The sequence below is a fragment of the Salmo salar genome, chromosome 06 (assembly GCF_965601325.2).
Source record: "Salmo salar chromosome 06, fSalSal1, whole genome shotgun sequence".
Taxonomy (NCBI): Eukaryota; Metazoa; Chordata; class Actinopteri; order Salmoniformes; family Salmonidae; genus Salmo; species Salmo salar.
The window spans coordinates 44983770-45005511 of NC_138296.1; the positions used below are offsets into that span (position 1 = coordinate 44983770).

A 21742-nucleotide genomic window follows, 5' to 3' on the forward strand; every position below is an offset into this window, starting at 1 on the left:
AGTAATACACGAGGACACTGCTTGGATGAAGGAATTCGATTTGTTCTGGTGTGTGAAACTAATCCTAAAACTTCAAAAATATGCTTTTTAAAATAACATATATGACCTTAATTATAGGTACTACTGCACCGCACAAAATGGTTGAAACAAGTGGTCCGTATTTCACAGCCTATGACGGAATGAATGAACATTACCCACATTCCAGAAGGAATTCTGATACTTGGAATGCTGCCTGGTTGCTTCTCAGGTGGTATGTTAGTCAAGTGGAGTATGTCAGAAAACACCCGCATGGAAAACAAAACTGGCAAAATCAACTGACAAATTAAAAATAGGCTTCCTAGAAAGTATGCTAATTAATTTCTTTGGAATGATAAGGTGAACATACAAAGTAGACAATAGACAAATATAATGGTAGGTCCTTTAATATTGCATTTGTAGCTTAAGTAAAAAGCTAACATCGTACCCCCATAGACATTAAAACCAGATTACCACAGATCTAAACCGGAAGTGAGATAGTGACCCGATTCATGTAAAAGGTATTCCCGGAAGATACGTTTCGTCGATGATGATGTACTAAATTAGGTGAGTTAAAGGCTCAGGACTACAGTTTTCCTTATAAAATTCAAACCAATTTCGTGTGGTCATTGTTCAGATGTGACATTTGTGTCCTATTTATTTATGTTTAATTGTAATATATTCATGAGAATGGGGTGTATACTGTGGCTATGTTGTTAGCTAGCTAATGGTAATGCTAAAGCCAGCGCTAGCACTGTTGTTTTCTCCACTTGTAATGCAAGCCTAAATCAATTAAATGTTACCCCCAGTATTATATACTAATTGTACATGTATGTACGTAAACGGAATCTGTATGTATTGCTAAGCCAGTTGTAGCTTGCCAGTTTCAGTTTAGCTGTCAGCTAGTTAGCTATCTACTGTAGCTAGTTAGCTATATAAGTTACCTAGTTATTGTACAGTTTTAGTACCATTTCTAATGCAGAGATTTGTGTCGACTGGTTGGTCAAATTGGTCACTTATGTAATGTGGCTGGCGGTACATAGGCCAGATCTCAGGGTTAAGTTATTTGTCTGTAGGAGGGTAATTTAGCCTAATGTGTTCAGTCTTCAACCCCAATGCTAATTGATGCATTCTAAGCTAATCAATATTGTAAATAGGCCTTCTCAGAATCAGATAAATCAACAGCATTTATTGTTATCTCTAACCAATACATATTTGCCCATGGTAGAAGTGGTCAGAAAGTGCCTTTTTGGACCTGAATGCCAAAACATCCAAGAGATAAAGGTGCTCAAAGTTGACCCATTTTTGCATACCATCCATATCTTCCTCAGTGGAAAAGATAAACGGTTGAGATTGATATCATTTAAAAGGTTACAAACAGGGTATTGGGAAATTCAGAAGATCATCAGGCAATCATTTTGTATGATCTATTGTCTAGAATAGAACATCCTCATTGATGATCAAATCAAATGTTATTGGTCGCCTATACACATAATTGTGTATAGGGGATGAAATACCTCATCCCCATATTGTTATTTATCTTCTTGCTCTTTTGCACCCCAGTATCTCTACTTGCACATCATCATCTGCACATCTATCACTCCAGTGTTAATGCTAAATTGTAATTATTTCGCCTCTATGGCCAATTTATTGCCTTACCTCCCTAATCTTCTACATTTGCGCACACTGTACAAAGGTTTTTATATTGTGTTATTGACTGTACGTTTGTTTATGTGTAACTCTGTTGTTTTTGTCGCACTGCTTTGCTTTATCTTGGCCAGGTCGCAGTTGTAAATGAGAACTTGTTCTCAACTGGCCTACCTGGTTAAATAAAGGTAAAATAAAAAGAATTAGCAGATGTTATTGCGGGTGTAGGAACACAAGCATTTCGCTATCTCCAACAGTGCTGTAATATCTAACAATACACACAACAAGCAAATCTAAAAGTAAAAGAATGGAATTAAGAAATATAGAAAAATTAGAACAAGCCATGTCTGAGTCCGGAGTATAAATATTGTGTGTGTGTGTGTGATGTATAGGCAGTGTATGGATGGTAAATGTAGTATATGGATAGAAAATGTAGTATATCTGAAGATACATAGGATACAATAGTATATGTACAGCAATAATTGAATAAGATGGCCTTGACTAGAATACAGTATTGTGCATTCGGAAAGTATTCAGACCCCTTGACTATTTCCACATTTTGTTACGTTAGTCTTATTCTAAAATTGATTAAATACATTTTTTCCATCATCAATCTACACACAATACCCCATAATGACACAGCGAAAACAGTTTTTTTTTTACATTTTTGCAAATGTATTAAAATAGAAATACCTTATTCACATAAGTATTCAGACCCTTTGCTATGACACTCGAAATTGAGCTCATGTGCATCCTGTTTCCATTGATCATCCTTGATTGGAGTCCACCAGACACCCTTTAAAATGAGTGGATTCAGCTATTTCAGCTATACCCGTTGCTGACGGGTGTATACAGTTGAGCACAAAGCCACACAATCTCAATAGACAAACATTGACAATATAATGGCCTTATTGAAGAGCTCAGTGACTTTCAACATGACACCGTCATAGGATGCCACCTTTCCAACAAGTCAGTTTGTAAAATTTCTGCCCTGCTAGAGCGGCCCCAGTCAACTATAAGCGCTGTTATTGTGGAGTGTAAACGTCTAGGAGCAACAACGGCTCAGCCGCAAAGTGGTAGGCCACATAAGCTCACAGAACGGGACCGCCGGGTGCTGAAGCGCATAAAATCGTCTGTCCTTGGTTGCAACACACAAGCCTAAAATCACCATGCGCAATGCCAAGTTCCAGTGAAGGGAAATCTTAACGCTACAGCATACAATGATATTGTAGACGATTATGTGCTGCCAACAGTTTGGGGAAGGCCCTTCCCTGTTATGCCCCTGCACACAAAGCGAGGTCCATACGGAAATGGTTTGTCGAGATCGGTGTGGAAGAACTTGACTGGCCTGCACAGAGCCCTGACCTCAACCCCATCAAACACCTTTGGGATGAATTGGAACGCCGACTGCGAGCCAGGCCTAATAGCTTGACCTCTCTAATGCTCTTGTGGCTGATTGGAAGAAAGTCCCATCAGCAATGATTCAACATCTGGTGGAAAGCTTTCCCAGATATTCTGTTATACATTGGGGGAAAAAAGTATTTGATCCCCTGCTGAGTTTGTACGTTTTCCCACTGATAGAGGATCAGTCTATAATTTTAATGGTAGGTTTATTTGAACAGTGAGAGACAGAATAACAACAAAAATATCCAGAAAAACGCATTTCAAAAATGTTATAAATTGATTTGCATTTTAATGAGGGAAATAAGTATTTGACCCCCTCTCAATCAGAAAGATTTCTGGCTCCCAGGTGTCTTTTATACAGGTAACGAGCTGAGATTAGGAGCACACTCTTAAAGGGAGTGCTCCTAATCTCTGTTTGTTACCTGTAAAAAAGACACCTGTCCACAGAAGCAATCAATCAGATTCCAAACTCTCCACCATGGCCAAGACCAAAGAGCTCTCCAAGGATGTCAGGGACAAGATTGTAGACCTACACAAGGCTGGAATGGGCTACAAGACCATCGCCAAGCAGCTTGGTGAGAGGTGACAACATTTGGTGCAATTATTCGCAAATGGAAGGAACACAAAAGAACTGTCAATATCCCTCGGCCTGGGGCTCCATGCAAGATCTCACCTTGTGGAGTTGCAATGATCATGAGAACGGTGAGGAATCAGCCCAGAACTACACAGGAGGATCTTGTCAATGATCTCAAGGCAGCTGGGACCATAGTCACCAAGAAAACAATTGGTAACACACTACGCCGTGAAGGACTGAAACCCTGCAGCGCCCGCAAGGTCCCCCTGCTCAAGAAAGCACATATACATGCCCGTCTGAAGTTTGCCAATGAACATCTTAATGATTCAGAGGACAACTGGGTGAAAGTGTTGTGGTCAGATGAGACCAAAATGGAGCTCTTTGGCATCAACTCAACTCGCCGTATTTTGAGGAGGAGGAATGCTGCCTATGACCCCAAGAACACCATCTCCACCATCAGACATGGAGGTGGAAACATTATGCTTTGGGGGTGTTTTTCTGCTAAGGGGACAGGACAACTTCACCGCATCAAAGGGACGATGGACGGGGCCATGTAACGTCAAATCTTGGGTGAGAACATCCTTCCCTCAGCCAGGGCATTGAAAATGGGTCGTGGATGGGTATTCCAGCATGACAATGACCCAAAACACATGGCCAAGGCAACAAAGGAGTGGCTCAAGAAGAAGCACATTAAGGTCCTGGAGTGGCATAGCCAGTCTCCAGACCTTAATCCCATAGAAAATCTGTGGAGGGAGCTGAAGGTTCGAGTTGCCAAACGTCAGCCTTGAAACCTTAATGACTTGAAGATCTGCAAAGAGGAGTGGGACAAAATCCCTCCTGAGATGTGTGCAAACCTGGTGGCCAACTACAAGAAACGTCTGACCTCTGTGATTGCCAACAAGGGTTTTGCCACCAAGTACTAAGTCATGTTTTGCCGAGGGGTCAAATACTTATTTCCCTCATTAAAAGGCAAATCATTTTATAACATTTTTGACATTCGTTTTTCTGGATTTTTTTTGTTTTTATTCTATCTCTCACTGTTCAAATAAACCTACCATTAAAATTATAGATTGATCATTTCTTTGTAAGTGTCAAACGTACAAAATCAGCAGGGGATCAAATACTTTTCCCCCCCACTGTAGCAGCAAAGGGGGGACCAACTGTATGTTAATGCCCAACATTTTGGAATGAGATGTTCGACGAGCAGTTGTCCACATACTCTTGACCATGTAGTGTATGAGAATATGAAAAAAATCGGCATTTGTGTTTTTAGAATTTACGTTAAAGGTTTAAAAATAACAGTTAACTTTTTTTTTCAAGAAATAGTCAAATAGTTCAACACTGTTTGTAAATTTTTAAATTATATCAAACTCCACCGCTTCTGGCAGACCAGCCCAACATGAGTTCCCCCTTGTCCTTGCACTTTCACTGGCCACACCTCACCATTACTCCCCCTCTCTCTGTCCCAGGTGGATCGGCCCCTCTCTCAGTAGGAATGCCGGGCGGAGTGGACTATGGGGAGTTTGGGGGTAGCCTTCCTGCCATCGCCTCTCTGAATGCGTCCTACTCCACCACTGTATCCCTCCCCTCCCCCCACTACCTGGTGGTGCCCCCTGGGGAGAAGAAGGTCATCTCAGACGTCCGTCGCACCTTTTGCCTCTTTGTCACCTTTGACCTCCTCTTCATCTCCCTGCTGTGGATCATCGAGCTCAATGTGAGTTCACTCATTGTCAAATATATTTCTACTCTCATTTTATTTATTTATTTTATATAACTTTTATTTATCTAGGCAAATCAGTTAAGAACAAATTCTTGTTTACAATGACGGCCTACCCCGGCCAAACCCTAAACAGGACGACCCTTGGCTAATTGTGCGCCGCCCTATGGGACTCCCAATCATGGCCTGTTGTATTACAGCCTGGAATGGAACCAGGGTCTGTAGTGACGCCTCTAGCACTGAGATGCAGTGTCTTAGACCTCTGACACAGCCTGGAATGGAACCGGGGTCTGTAGTGACGCCTCTAGCACTGAGATGCAGTGTCTTAGACCGCTGTGATACAGCCTGGAATGGAACCAGGGTCTGTAGTGACGCCTCTAGCACTGAGATGCAGTGTCGTAGACCGCTGTGATACAGCCTGGAATGGAACCGGGGTCTGTAGTGACGCCTCTAGCACTGAGATGCAGTGTGTTAGATCGCTGTGATACAGCCTGGAATGGAACCAGGGTCTGTAGTGAGTCCTCTAGCACTGAGATGCAGTGTGTTAGACTGCTGCGCCACTCGGGGGCCCATGTATTGTTGCTTTCTCTTGTGTCTCACCTGTTGGTCTCTGCCACTTGTTTTTGACAATATTTCTCAGTGTCACTCCAGACTTATTTTCATTGTTCTACATAATGCCAATTGTGTATATTGTGTGTGTACCACAGGGTATACACTGAGTATACCACACATTAAGAACCCCTTCCTCTACAAGGTGTCGAGCAACTGTTGATTGTGAAAATCCCAGCAGTGTTGTAGTTCTTGACACAAACCGGTACGCCTGGCACCTACTACCATACCCTGTTCAAAGTAGGGCTGGGAAGTATACCGTATTTTACTATATACCGGTATTTATGCACGGACCGGTTTGGGTTTTTACTTTACCTTCTATAAAGCTATTTGAATGTTTTTATTTGTTAAATGTGATACGCCGTGTATAACGTCAATTTTTATAGTTTACTCCGCTACTTGAGTCACCCTTCTCCGCTCTCTCTCTCCTTGCCGCTTTCCACACAGACCTAGTCCCACCCCCTGTCACTCAAGGAGCGCATTTGTTGTTGCTTGACACCGAGACACTTTCGTTCAGTCTGCATGGTCAATGCTAATAACTAGTTAGCTGGCTAACTAGCTAATAAAAGTACTGAGTCAGAGCAAACGTAGCCAGCTAATACAGCCTGATACCAGTACTGGTGGAGGCTTAAATCACCATGTTGTTTGTGCAACAGTATCTTCTAAATCAAAGACGAATAAACAAAGCATGAATATGTTGGCTATATGAATAAAGATTTAATGTAGCCAAAGATTATAGGGTCCCCTAGGAAACACTGAATGTCACTTTGGTTCCTACACTGTCGCAATAATTAGTCCATGGCATTTTCATTCATTGTCATGTCAAACAACACTGTATTCAAAGTGCCCACTATTATTTACATTCTGACTACAGAATTATAATAAACATTTCCATGATTCCAAAAGTTCACCCGTGTCGCTATTGCAACATATGGTTAAAAATACGGCCTAGTATTTTGGGGATTCTCAAATGAGTGCAGGAAATAATTTTTGGTTGAAGTTGAATTGAACAATATAAAACAATTGGAATGGAGAAAGACTCATTTAGAATATATGTTGCCTCCCTAGGGTCACGTACTACCCATAATGCAAATTTAGAACTTTAGTTAATCAAACACATAAAATACCGTCAAAAATGTGAAAAATACCATATGATATTTTTGCCATATCGCCCAGCCCTAGTTCAAAGGCACTTAAATATTTTGTCTTGCCCATTCACCCTCTGAATGGCATACATACACAATCCATGTCTCAATGCTTAAAAATCCTTCTTTAACCTGTCTCCTCCCATTCATCTACACTGATCTGAAGTGACATCAATAAGGGATCATAGCATTCAGCTCGTCAGTCGGTCATGGAAAGAGCAGGTGTTCTTAATGTTTTGTACACTCCGTGTATTGCTCTTATCACTTTTCCACTTCCTTAAAAATGTGAACAAGATTGTCAGATTCCCAGCAGAGCTGTTAACAGTTTACTTTTGGTTATTTTCTCTCAGTGTGTGTAAGTTACTTTCTCTCATTATGACAGCGTTCCCTAATGATGATGGTATGTATGTTATAGGAAGAGCTTGCCTCTGGCTGCATGTTTTACATATGGTTCTACTCTTGCTTTGTCCCACTGCAGATCAAGAACTCCATTTGGCAGAGCCTTGAGCTGGAGGTTGTCAAGTACAACTTTCAGTCCTCCTTCTTTGACATCTTTGTGAGTGTAAACGATCAAGCTATAATTGTAATCGGTCAGAAAGTCGTACGCTTGACTGAACGTACTGTCAAGGTTACTCACATGCCGACGCTTGCCTTTATTGAACGCTAAGTCAACATGGCCAGCTCTCATGATCACATACGGTATTTAACTTTGAAGTTTTACTCTTATCATGTTTGTATTTTTTCTCCACCGCAGCTCCTTGCCTTGTTTCGTTTCCTGTGTCTCCAGTTGGGCTATGCTGCTCTGCGTCTGAGGCACTGGTGGGTCATTGCGGTAAGAATGCTCCTTGAGACAGACCCGACAGACTGGTACCTACAGTGAGGGGAAAAAGTATTTGATCCCCTGCTGATTTTGTACGTTTGCCCACTGACAAGAAATGATCAGTCTATAATTTTAATGGTAGGTTTATTTGAACAGTGAGAGACAGAATAACAACAAAAAAATCCAGAAAAACGCATGTCAAAAATGTTAGAAATTGATTTGCATTTTAATGAGGGAAATAAGTATTTGACCCCCTCTCAATCAGAAAGATTTCTGGCTCCCAGGTGTCTTTTTATACAGGTAACGAGCTGAGATTAGGAGCACACTCTTAAAGGGAGTCTCCAGACCTTAATCCCATAGAAAATCTGTGGAGGGAGCTGAAGGTTCGAGTTGCCAAACGTCAGCCTTGAAACCTTAATGACTTGGAGAAGATCTGCAAAGAGGAGTGGGACAAAATCCCTCCTGAGATGTGTGCAAACCTGGTGGCCAACTACAAGAAACGTCTGACCTCTGTGATTGCCAACAAGGGTTTTTCCACCAAGTACTAAGTCATGTTTTGCAGAGGGGTCAAATACTTATTTCCCTCATTAAAATGCAAATCATTTTATAACATTTTTGACATGCGTTTTTCTGTTTTTTTGTTGTTGTTATTCTGTCTCTCACTGTTCAAATAAACCTACCATTAAAATTACAGACTGATCATTTCTTTGTCAGTGGGCAAACGTACAAAATCAGCAGGGGATCAAATACTTTTTTCCCTCACTGTAGATGCACTGATGGTCATATGTGGTGTGCTGACTGCTCTCACCCAATACCAGCTGTTGTTTTTAACAGTGTTTCATTCCCATAGATCACCACTCTAGTGACCAGCTCCTTCCTTGTAGCCAAAGTCATTCTCTCCAATGTGAGTGCCTCCCTCTCTCCTCTTACCAGAAACAGTTTTGACTGAGCTCCACACTTGTCTGTGTTCTGAGCCACTTCACATTTTCACTTCTCTATTCAATAAGAGCATGAGTATATTGTCATTTTGTCTGCAGTTGACCTTTACTGTGTACGCAGCATGGTGGGGATTATACATTCAAATCTATTATGATCTGAGTTAAGCCTTTCTTCTGCCCTCTGTGTCTACACGCCGTGTCGACAGCCTGAAGCCACACACCCATACAATATCTTCCCTATTTATTCATAACGAAGGGGAAGGAGACAAAGTGTTGCTTTTGTCAAGATACCTGCTCAGCGTCACTTCTCGGAAATGGCAGAAGTAGTACTGTTTATTCAAATGCAATATGGCTGTCTACACATGTGTATGTATGGCAGAGTCCCAAATGCCACCCTTTCCTCTATAGTGCATTACTTATGACCAGACCCTTATGGACCCTGGTCAAAAGTAGTGCACTGAATAGGGTGCCATTTGGGATGTAGCCTATATATACCACTTGTCTCAGACGGACATGTCATTCCTCACACAGCTGCTATCCCAGAATGCCTTTGGCTACGTGTTGCCCATCACATCCTTTGTGGTGGCGTGGCTGGAGACGTGGTTCCTGGATTTCAAGGTGCTCTCCATAGAGGCTGGTGATGAGAGAGGTGAGTCACGGAGAGATGGATCCATTTGAATGGTCCAGGAGTTTCCATTGACCATGTTTGTTCTGTCATTTTGACAGATGGCACATGAATATGCAAAATAAGGTCTGGGCCCTCAGGAAATCCCCTCAGAAGGAGGAAGTGGGTTGTGTTGGACAGACAAGTAGGATGGAATGATGAGATGGATACATTTGCAATAATGGAATGGACAAAGAGGAGAGGAAGATATGTGGTCTTTTACTTCTCCCTTTACGGACTCTGTCTCACTCAGCCTACCTAGCAGCAGTGAACGCAGCGTCGGAGCGAGCTCCCATGATCTACCCTCGCGCTGTGTCTGAAGGACAGTTCTACTCTCCACCTGAATCCCTCGCAGGTACCACACTACATCTCCCTTTCTCTCTCCCTTGTAATTCTCAATGTCTTTCTCAATCTTCCTTGTCTGCCATATCTCTCTTTCTCTTTGTTTCACCTTTACGCTGTCTCTTACCTAACTGTAATCTCCATGCTACCTGTGTGTGTTATGATGGCCAGGGTCTGAGGAGGACCTGGATGAGGAGGGGCTGGGTCGCAGGGCAGTCTCCCCCCAGGAGAAGGCACTGGTGAGGCAGGGTAAAGAGGCCATGGCCGTGGTGGAACAGATCCTGGCCCAGGAGGAGAACTGGAAGTTTGAGAAGAACAATGTGAGTGGCTAGTTCAGGGGCGTCAAACTCATTCCATGATTTTTTTTTTTTTAATTTGAACCTTTTATTTAACTAGGCAAGTCAGTTAAGAACAAATTCTTATTTATCTTATTTACAATGACGGCCAACTGGGGAACACTGCCTTGTTCAGAGGCAGAATGACACATTTTTACCTTGTCAGCTCGGTTACTGGCCCAACGCTCTAACCACTAGGCTACCTACCGCCCTGAAGGGCCGAGTGTCTGCAGGTTTCTGTTACTTCCTTTCAATTTGTATCCAGTTAAGACCTAGACAACCGGATGAGGGGAGTTCCTAACTGATCAGTGACCATCATTGGTCAATCAAGTACAAGGGAGGAGCAAAAAATCCGCAGACCCTTGGCCCTCCATGGAATGAGTGACACCTGTGTGCCAGTTGCTTTTAGTTAGCTACCTGTTGTTGTACGCTGTTAGTTTGTGGGTTGGACACAAGATGGTTTAATAGTGACAGATTTACTGGATGTTGCTAATATGTCGTTGTTTCTCCTTTTGTCAGGACGCGGGGGATTCTGTGTACACACTGGAGATCCCCTTCCATGGAAAGACCTTCATTCTCAAGGTACACAGTCATCACTGTTTATTTTTGTGTATGGCCTTTGCTTTCATAACGTGTGGCTTGTCTGGTGTAAGTATTTAGTACATTGGGCTATATGCCTTCGGAAAGTATTCAGACCCCTTGACTTTTTCCACATTTTGTTACGTTACAGCCTTATTCTAAAATGGATTAAATACATATTTTTCCTCAGCAATCTACACACAATACAACACAATGACAAAGCGAAAACCGGTTGTTAGACATTTTTGCAAATATATAAGAAATAAAAAACTGAAATATGAGACTTGAAGTTGAGCTCAGGTGCATCCTGTTTCCATTGATCATCCTTCAGATGATTCTACAACTTGATTGGAGTCCACCTGTGGTAAATTCAATTGACTGGACATGATTTGGAAAGGAACACATCTGTCTATATAACATCCCACAGTTGACAGTGCATGTCAGAGTATTGTGTCTACATTGATGAGGGGAAAAAATACTATTTAATCAATTTTAGAATAAGGCTGTAACAATGTGGAAAAAGTCAAGGGGTTTGAGTACTTTCTGAAGGCGCTGTATATTGTATATTCAATGTCTTCCTAGACTGTTTGATCGCTATAAATACAAAACCTATGAGTTTGTGTGCTGTATGTCCCAGGCCTTCATGCAGTGTCCTGCAGAGCTGGTGTACCAGGAGGTGATCTTACAGCCAGAGAAGATGGTCCAGTGGAACAAAACTGTTTCTGGCTGCCAGGTAACCTGCACTATCCTCTCTCCTCTTTTTCTCATGACCAGTCATCAGACAGACAGGCTTAACCTAGTACAGTGAACCTACTGTGAAAACTGTTTTGTTATGCTTCAGATAAGTTGTTGTGGCCCATACGATGCCAAAGGCTGACATTGCTCTCCATTTGTTCCTTTAGATCCTCCAGAGGGTGGATGACAACACCCTGGTGTCGTACGATATCTCTTCCGGGGCAGCAGGGGGGGTAGTGTCTGCCAGGTAACGCAACACAACATGGACTACCTCGAATATGGAGTCATCCTGTTCCCTATGTAGTGCACTAATTTGGACCAGGGCCCGCATAGGACTCTGGTCAAAGTAGTACATTATATAGGGTGCCATTTTATATAGGGTGCCAACCCTCGTTTTGTCCATGTTTTGAATGTAAAAGTAATTCATGTCCTTGTATCCCTCAGGGACTTTGTGAATGTGAGGCGGGTGGAACGCAAACGAGACTGCTACATCTCTGCTGGCATGGCAACCGACCACGACGCCAAGCCTCCGCACAGTCGCTATGTCAGGTCTGGCCTTGCCTCTAGACAGCCTCATTTCACTGGGAACAATACTGAAAGCAGATCACGTCAACCAGACCATTCATGCTAGTTAATTAGCCGACATGTGATACTACCATCCCTCTCTAACTCTCTCTTCTCCTCTCCTCCCTACCATCCGTCCCTCTCTTTCTTCCCTAGAGGTGAGAATGGTCCAGGCGGGTTTGTGGTCCTGAAGTCCAGCAGTAACCCCTCGGTTTGTACCTTTATCTGGGTGCTCAACACAGACCTCAAGGTAAGAACAGACTGTTGAGGATGGTTTGTGTGTGCTTGTTGCTTTGATGTATTGTCAGTGGGCTGGAGAAGCAGTATACATTTCATGTCTGATCTTGTTTTGTCTCAGGGTCGACTGCCCCGCTACCTTATCCACCAGAGTCTGGCTGCCACCATGTTTGAGTTTATGGCCCATCTACGCCAGCGCATCCGTGACCTGCGGTCCACTCGCTAGATGTCCTCTCACTTACTTCCTGTAGGGAAGCTAGATGCTTGCAACCCACAGCGCCACCGCAGGTTTGGTGGTGTCATTGCAGATTTTTGGGAACACCTACAGTTGGAAGTGCACCTGAGACTTATGGTGGATATCAAACTTACTTAGACTAGAGGAAAGTCAACAGCATAGAGGATGGGAGACTGGTGTGTCTGTACTTTCACCTGTCTTTTAGACGTCAGGAGGTCTGGGGCTGTCAGAGGAGATGTTCCTCCTCTCCCATGGACTCCATGATGTTTTTAACATAGTTACACACGTTTTTCTGTAACTTTTCTGCTGTTTCTCTCACTGATGCCAGTGTTGGCTGCATCTCCCTCCAGCCAAGAAGTCTAACAGTATTGAAAGTGTAATGGAGGTCAGACTAGGACTATGCTTGATGAGACTTGATGAAGACCGCTAACGCTAACTCTGAGCCTTATTCTATCGCACATTTATGTTCGCCATTGACTGGCTGTTATGCTTTTTTGTTGTTTTTCCACTGTCTTCACTGTCATTCTCTGGTAACCGGGGAAACCGCTACACATGACCACATCGTAAACAAAAATTTAACTGTTGGAACACAATGAACCCACGGTGTGTCCCTTTTGTCCTCGTTGACCCTCACTGCACTGTGATCCATTGAAGCTGACTGTAGGAGTGCTGTAGTCCTCCAGCCACTAGGGGGCGACACCACCACGGATCTACTAACAACGGGAGACAACCTACTTAATGGAGCTCAAGATGGGTGGTTGTGATGACTTATCAGTCGCTCATGGGTTCATAAAGAGTTTCAGATACTCTACTCTTCTGGGCCAAGCCTTTAGTGGCCTTTTTAGCTAGAGGGAATCCAACTGCCCTAAATTATGGTTGATCTCAATTGTAACTGTTTTGGTAAGTGTATTGCAGCCTTCTGAGATAAGCCTTTACAGCAGACAAACTGTAGATGGAGAAGTGGCAGTAAATTAATGATGTGATTCTTTATGTTAAACATTTATCATTGTGGTGGATGCAGTATTGAAATTGGCTATAATCGGAATTCTGATTCTCTGTATGTAATAAAAATGACAGTTCCCCAATGGCAAAGTATGCTGCTTTGCATATCACAATCACAACCAATCAGCCTGCTGTGTGCATGTCGATGCAGCGCTGAATGTCTGGTATGTCAAGTCATTGAACATTATGCTTGTGAGAACTCATGTTCCCCTCTAATGCCTTGCAGTCCTGTGAAAATACAAGTCGGACTTGTTCTGTTTTGGGCTCCACTCTATTTTAGGGCCCTAGTTAACAGGCTTAGCTACATCATTATTGTATCAGAACAGAAACAAGACAAGTTGAACAAAGAAACAAAATGTAAAAAAAAAAAAAAAAATGTATGAAAGTGAAAATAAGGTCTTTGATAAAGTGAAAATAAGGTCTTTGATTTCCATGAAGGAGGAAAAAGTCTGAAGATAATTTGAACAGTTTGCCATCTGTGTGAGTGGGAGTTTCACACTTAAACCAGTTCTGTAAATCTCTTAACTAATAATTGGGCAGAGAAAGCTGTTGGTTGGTTTGGTGCCTTTGTCACAGTGACAGAAATGGGCATATAGTGTCACTGTGACCACACTTTAACTGTTAGGACTTATCTATTACTAGAATATCACTTGTTTGCTAAAGGTATGTGTTGCAAAGTTGTTTCATTTTCAGTTGTGTATGTTTTAATTTCTATGATTGTTCTGTTTTGAAATCATACAAACTGCTGATCATTTACAAAAATGTGTCAATTTATGATCGTCTTCAAATATTTTACCAGGATACTGAACAACTATTTTTTTTAACAGAAGATTAGCCCGCCTTGAATCTCTAATAAAATGTTGAAAAGAGTTATTGATGAAACATCCTGACTCCCATTTCTCAGCCTTTCCAGTAAACTTGCCCCTCAACCCTGTAACAAACTGTCCAAGATGCCTGGTTGAGTAGGTTATCCTGTAGGCCCATACACTGAAAAGCCTGATTTACAAAATGTACACTTGTGATATTAGGAGTGACTCCTCTGATAAGGAAGATTTCACAGGGAACGTGACACAAACCACTGAGTGTTTGTTAACTGAGTAGATACAGGCAACACACAGGGTTTTGTCCATTAGGTGCCGAACTGAACAAAACGGACTGGAACATGGACTTGTCCACAGCAACCTTTGGGTTGCTAGACGTTCACGTTAAACAGCCGGGACAACCACACTACTTTCGCTTTTTTGCCTTATTAAGTAACGTTGGGTGTTATGTAACCATACCAAACGTAACGTAACACGCCATACTAATATGAGTGTCCCGGATTTACGTTTACTATGTTACGCTAGTCTATGAGACCAGGCTGTCCAATAAGAAACACTTATTGCTTTAAAAAGTTTCCTATTGCATTCCCTAATGAACATGGTCACGCTCCATTTCTCAGTCGCCCTCTTTCTCACCCTGTCTACCATTTGCATGGCTCTCTGTGCACTCGTGCTTGAGGCTGAGGTGTTTATATCATGATTATAACACCGACTAAAGTTGGCATCTCATGGGAGCTCTCCATTAACATTTACACTTCAATCTACTATGTTGTCCTTTTTTTGCCTTTTGGATGAGTGGTATATAAGATACAGCATTTGTGTAGAGATAATTTTGTGAACCAAAGCGTACCTTTAGTCTAGAATTTCAAAAAAGAGGTCCATTCTGCGTGGATAGAATCTAGAGTCTTTTCATAATAGCACTGACTATCTTGTTCACTGATGAAATGGTTCTCTGATATATTTGCTATTTTACCATTTCCACTGCGTGTAGAATACGTCCAGGTTATTGGCCTAGGGGCGGTGACATCTAGCAACAAAAAATTTTACTTTGAAGAAGTAAATTCCCTAAACAACATTTTGTTTTGTTTAAATGCAATATGTCGCCTTCTTTCATCTGTAGAGTGTGTGGTTTTAAGTGGATGGATAAAGGAGATGAGAATGTGGGTAACAAGGTGGGGGTACAGTAGCTAGGGCCTTGCTATTGCTGCTGGGGGGCAGAGGATCGTTCAGCTCACATGACTGTGCTGTGACTGAGTTAGGTCTTGTGTGTGCATGTGGATCTGTGGTGATGAGTGAGAGGGGAGAGACTACTCAGTGCTCTCTTTGTGGTGAGACATTTCCTGGGTCATCCTCACTTCCAGCTTCTCTGATCCAGGAGGAAAGTCTCTGGGCCAGGATTTGGAGACCTTAGCTGGCTACCTCTTGTGGACCTCAGACATCGGGACCTGGAATGAGAAGAGGATTCCACACCAGTATATACAGCGTGGATATCAGATGGAGATTGGAACCCATAGATCTGTGACTTTTGAATCTGGAAACTAGTTGTTGGAAATTACCTGTTCACTCGACTCTCTTTAGAATGGTTTCTGTCTGAACAGGATATTTTTCTTGAAACCATTTTTTTCAGCGTGGAGGCAGGGTATCAACAGAGTGAGAATTGTGGGTGTTCAACAGCTCTGTGAGTGCTTGACAAACTTTTTCTCTTTACTCCTGTGGATATTGTTTTGGAATCAAACTCGGAGGGTGGTTCCAGGTCCGAGCCCCCATCCTACACCACTGGGTCACCTATCCTCAGCAGGGGACTGGTAGACAGAAAGAGGTGGAGATAGTGTGTTGGACCAACTTCACCGGTTGGAGAGGACATTTTTTCCTTCTTCCCTGTCCTGTACCTGGATAGGACTTGAGAAACGGTACCGTATACCCTCTCTTGTCTGAAGAGTTTAACCATATCTGGACACTAGACCTTATCTGGACCTCTAACTGCTCTCACGCTATCTTCTACCGCTCTACTTCCCTCTCTCTCTCTAGCAGAGATGGGGGCTGCCTTCAAGAGGTTCTGTGCTCGGTTCTGTTGCTGCTGCTGCTTTAGCGATGATGAAAGTGAGGAGGAGAAGGAGCCTTTAATCAGGTATACAATCCATGACACTGCGATACACTGACATATAGACTTATCACCATGACAACCCATGACACCCCGACATACTGACATACACACTTATCACCATGACACCCCGACACACTTACACCACAGGAGGCTGCGGAGGGGAGGATGGCTCATAATAATGGCTGGAATGGAGCGAATGGAATGGCATCAAACCATGTGTTTGATGTATTTGATACCATTCCACCTATTCAGCTCCAGCCATTACCATGAGCCCGTCCTCCCCAATTAAGATGCCACCAACCTCCTGTGACTTACACACACTTATCACGACACACAACATGATGCTTAATGTCACAATTCCTCATGTGATTTCTCACCCTCATGTCTCTCCACACCAATCCATAGATTTGAGAGTTACAGCTGAAGTCGGAAGTTTACATACACCTTAGCCAAATACATTTATACTCAGCTTTTCAAAATTCCTGACATTTAATCCTATTAAAAATTCCCTGTCTTAGGTCAGTTAGGATCACTACTTTATTTTAAGGATGTGAAATGTCAGAATATTAGTAGAGAGAATAATTTATTTCAGTTTTTATTTATTTCATCACATTCCCAGTGGGTCAGACGTTTACATACACTCAATTAGTATTTGGTAGCATTGCCTTTAAATTGTTTAACTTGGGTCAAACGTTTCGGGTAGCCTTCCACAAGCTTCCCACAATAATTTGGGTGAATTTTGGCCCATTCCTCCTGACAGAGCTGGTGTTACTGAGTCAGGTTTGTAGGCCTCCTTGCTCGCACACACTTTTTCAGTTCTGCCCACAAATTTTCTATAGGATTGAGGTCGGGGCTTTGTGATGGCCACTCCAATACCTTGACTTTGTTGTCATTAAGCCATTTTGCCACAACTTTGGAAGTATGCTTGGGGTCATTGTCCATTTGGAAGACCCATTTGCGACCAAGCTTTAACTTCCTGACTGATGTCTTGAGATGTTGCTTCAATATATCCACCAAATTTTCCGTCCTCATGATGCCATCTATTTTGTGAAGTGCACCAGACCCTCCTGCAACAAAGCACCCCCACAACATGATGCTGCCACCCCCATGCTTCACGGTTGGGATGGTGTTCTTTGGCTTGCAAGCCTCCCCCTTTTCCCTCCAAACATAACGATGGTCATTATGGCCAAACAGTTCTATTTTTGTTTCATCAGACCAAAGGACATTTCTCCAAAAAGTACGATCTTTGTCCCCATGTGCAGTTGCAAACCGTAGTCTGGATTTTTTTATGGCGGTTTTGGAGCAGTGGCTTCTTCCTTGCTGAACAGCCTTTCAGGAAATGTCGATGTAGAACTCGTTTTACTGCGGATATAGATACTTTTGTTTGTACCCGTTTCCTCCAGCATCTTCAGAAGGTCCTTTGCTGTTGTTCTGGGTTTGATTTGCACTTTTCGCACCAAAGTACATTCATCTCTAGGAGACAGAATGCGTCTTCTCCTTCCTGAGCGGTATGACAGCTGCGTGGTCTCATGGTGTTTATACTTGCGTACTATTGTTTGTACAGATGAACGTGGTACCTTCAGACGTTTGGAAATTGCTCCCAAGGATGAACCAGACTTGTGAAGGTCTACACCATGACAATTGGAGGTCTACACCTCAATTTTTCTGAGATGTTGGCTGATTTCTTTTGATTTTCCCATGATGTCAAGCAAAGAGGCACTGAGTTTGAAGGTAGGCCTTGAAATACATCCACAGGTACACCTCCAATTGGCTCAAATGATGTCAATTAGCCTATCAGAAGCTTCTAAATCCATGACATCATTTTCTGGAATTTTCCAAGCTGTTTAAAGGCACAGTCAACTTAGTGTATGTAAACTTTTGACTTATAAGTGAAATAATCTGTCTGTAAACAATTGTTGGAAAAATTACTTGTCATGCACAGAGTAGATGTCCTAACCGACTTGCCAAAACTATAGTTTGTTAACAAGACATTTGTGGAGTGGTTGAAAAACGAGTTTTAATGACTCCAACCTAAGTGTATGTAAACTTCCGACTTCAACTGTATGTCACGCTCTCCATCCGTAGCCCTCAGATTTAGTCACACTAGTGTAATACACAGGTGTGGAACCAACAAACAAAGATCCTCTTTATATCTATTGAATTGATAACAGCTTCACAGTCATCCCGATGTTCCCCTGATAGACCACGCGCGCCTGTGTTCGTTTGTGTGTGTGAGTGTCTATTTGTTATTTTGTCTATTTGTTTCAGTCCTGACACTTTGGAGTACTTTGACCGTGAGGCGAAGAAGCGAAGGGAACAGGAACAGAACCTATGGAGTGAGCCAGGCGACCCGAGCCACTCAGAGAGAGACGATGACCGGATCCTGTACAACCTCATCCAGAACAGGAACCAGACACGCAGGGGCTCGCTGGTACCAGAGGGGGGACCCAGGGAGGGGGACAGGGGACACTTACTGTATGACAACAGAGAGTTTGGGTTCCAAAGAGGGACCCACTGGGCACACACTGGTTGAATCAAAGTTGTTTCCACGTCATTTCAATTAATATTATGCGCTCTGGTATAATTATCCAACTGGGTACCATGCCTGTCCAACAACAACGTTGTTGTCTCCTGTTTGTTGGGTGAATGTGCTGCTATCTCACAGTAGACTTACTCTAGTTGATTGACCTGTGTTTGTGGTGATAGTTGTGTACTAGGTTAATATTGTTTGTATGTAACCTTGCACCCTTTCCCTCTGTAGGCGCACCGGCGTCTGAGTGTGGACATTGAGGGTATGAGAGATCTACGTCGGGAGGTCAGGGACAAGTGGAAGATGATCCTGGAGAATTTAGGTGAGAGAGATCAAATGGAAGGGTAAAATGAGGGTGATAGAGAACAAATGGAAGGGCAAAAGGAGAGAAAGAAAAAATTAATAAAATCTAATCTCAGCAACCGTGAACTCTCATTGGCTCAGGGTTCATGGCGGAGGCGGAGTCTCTGCTGACGGTGTCTGCTAGTGCGTCGTATGACCGTATGAAGAACGCCTCGGCGTCACGTACACTACTGCACACGCTCCACTCTGAGACATCTATCTTCAACACCCGGGAGGCCCCACCTGAGAGATACCTCTTCATCCTGGTGAGAACAGAAACTAACAGAGAAGGGACATTTTGAATTATGGTTATAATGTCTTTCACTTACTTCTCCAAATCACTTCCTGTTTGATGATGATGATGACTCTTATACCTCCCCTCTTCCTCTGTTTACTCTTCCTTCCTTCCCTCTTTGGGTCTTTTCTCTTCTTCCTTCACTCTTTGTTTTTCACCCTCTCCATCTACCTCTCGCTTTCCATCTTCCTCTCGCTTTCCCTCCTCTCTCCATCTTCCTCTCTCTTCCCTTCCTCTCTCTTCCCCCCCTCTCTCCTTTTCATATAGGATCGTCTCATATACCTGGATGCTGCTGAGGACTTCTTGGCGAAGGCTAGACGCTTCTACCCCAAGCGTGATGCTGATGATGAAGATGAGGACAACCCATTAGCAGTCAACCTACCGTTGCTACTGGCCAGAGTGAACCGCACCATGAACAGAGAAGGGAGCGATGATGAGGACGAGAGGCTGGATGAGGAAGATGGGAGCGGAAGAGAGGAGGACAACTTCTAGACGGAACAGGAGTTGCAATGACATCAGACAGTAGACAGGGGGCAATAGTTAGTTGTTTATGTTGCAGAGTTGGGAGTATACAGTACTAGGATGTCTGATTCTGAATATACTCTGTTGAAAATACTCTCTCAATTTGCTCTAACACTAGGGGCTCTATTCAATCTGTGTTGCTGAAGTGTTACAGATTGTGCGATAGAAATGTTAAGGTCATTTCTGACTGAACCGACATATGCAGTGTTTACCGTGTATGCAGTCCCTGCTAACACGGGAACATTGCCTTTACATTTCAATTCCGCTGTAACGCTGCACTTCTGCGGTACAAATTGAATAGAGCCCTAGGTTTGAACAAAAATATACAGCTTTCTTTTCACCTCATCAGAACCATGATCCAATATGATTCTGTTTTTCTTATTTTTCTGTTTAGGCAGACTTAGCTGGGTCTCAGGTATATTAGGGAGAGTTTTAGAGGTTATCACCCTGCCATTTTTTATCCATCAGAGAGTGTTAAGTTACCCAACTCCCTGGGTCTGTTCATTATTGGTCTCTGCCAGGGAACACAGTGGACACAGTTAACACAGCACTGAAACCCGTAGGGCACAGCTGTCCTGTTCCACATCAGCACTTTGTCTCATGATTATCAGCACTTGTTTTATCTAGTCACAAGACAGTCTTTTAAAACCAGTAGTTAAGATTACCTTGGAATAAATGTGTGTTAAACGAATTAAATTATTTGAGTTGTCCATTTATTTAACGGACCATGCTTATCAAGAGGTACTAGTGCATTTTTGTTCATGAAGTTTACAGAGATGAGTTTAGTAACAAAATGACACAACTTTGAATGAGTGTGTGTGTCTATGTGAACAGTGTAGGTTGCAGTATGTGGGTATCTAATGGTCACTTTAAGTACATGTCAAGATTGTTTTATTTTTTATTTCACCTTTATTTAACCAGGTAGGCTAGTTGAGAACAAGTTCTCATTTGCAACTGCGACCTGGCCAAGATAAAGCGTAGCAATTCGACACATACAACACAGAGTTACACATGGAATAAACAAAACATACAGTCAATAATACAGTAGAACAAAAGAAAACAAAAAATCTATATACAGTGAGAGCAAATGAGGTAAGTTAAGACAATAAATAGGCCATGGTGGCGAAGTAATTACAATATAGCAATTAAACACAGGAATGGTAGATGTGCAGAAGATGAATGTGCAAGTAGAGATACTGGGGTGCAAAGGAGCAAGATAAATAAATACAGTATGGGGATGAGGTAGGTAGAAAGATAGGCTGTTTACAGATGGGCTATGTACAGATGCAGTGATCTGTGAGTTGCTCTGACAGCTGGTGCTTAAAGCTAGTGAGGGAGATATGAGTCTCCAGCTTCAGAGATTTTTGCAGTTCGTTCCAGTCATTGGCAGCAGAGAACTGGAAGGAAAGGCGGCCAAAGGAGGAATTGGCTTTGGGGGTGACCAGTGAGATATAACTGCTGGAGCGCTTGCTACGGGTGGGTGCTGCTATGGTGACCAGGGAGCTGAGATAAGGCAGGGCTTTACCTAGCAGAGACTTGTAGATAACCTGTAGCCAGTGGGTTTGG

The 21742-nt window shown here is 42.8% G+C and overlaps 2 protein-coding genes across 2 annotated transcripts; both read left to right on the top strand.

Moving 5' to 3' along the window:
• The first annotated feature begins 552 nt into the window (after positions 1–552).
• star3 (StAR-related lipid transfer protein 3) lies at positions 553–13938 on the top strand. Its single transcript, NM_001173962.1, is given in 14 exon segments — positions 553–582; positions 5110–5354; positions 7590–7667; positions 7866–7943; positions 8782–8835; positions 9401–9518; positions 9787–9888; positions 10047–10195; positions 10730–10792; positions 11427–11522; positions 11692–11771; positions 11969–12073; positions 12245–12338; positions 12447–13938. Coding segments are annotated over 13 exon segments (1341 nt in total). The 5' UTR covers positions 553–582; positions 5110–5135; the 3' UTR covers positions 12552–13938.
• Positions 13939–16416: 2478 nt separating this feature from the next.
• mreg (melanoregulin) lies at positions 16417–20872 on the top strand. The gene is made up of 5 exons (XM_014204310.3): positions 16417–16511; positions 18756–18918; positions 19249–19339; positions 19462–19625; positions 19922–20872. Exons 1-5 carry the CDS (start codon positions 16417–16419, stop codon positions 20144–20146), a joined length of 738 nt encoding a protein of 245 aa, XP_014059785.1. The 3' UTR covers positions 20147–20872.
• The last annotated feature ends 870 nt before the right edge of the window (positions 20873–21742 follow it).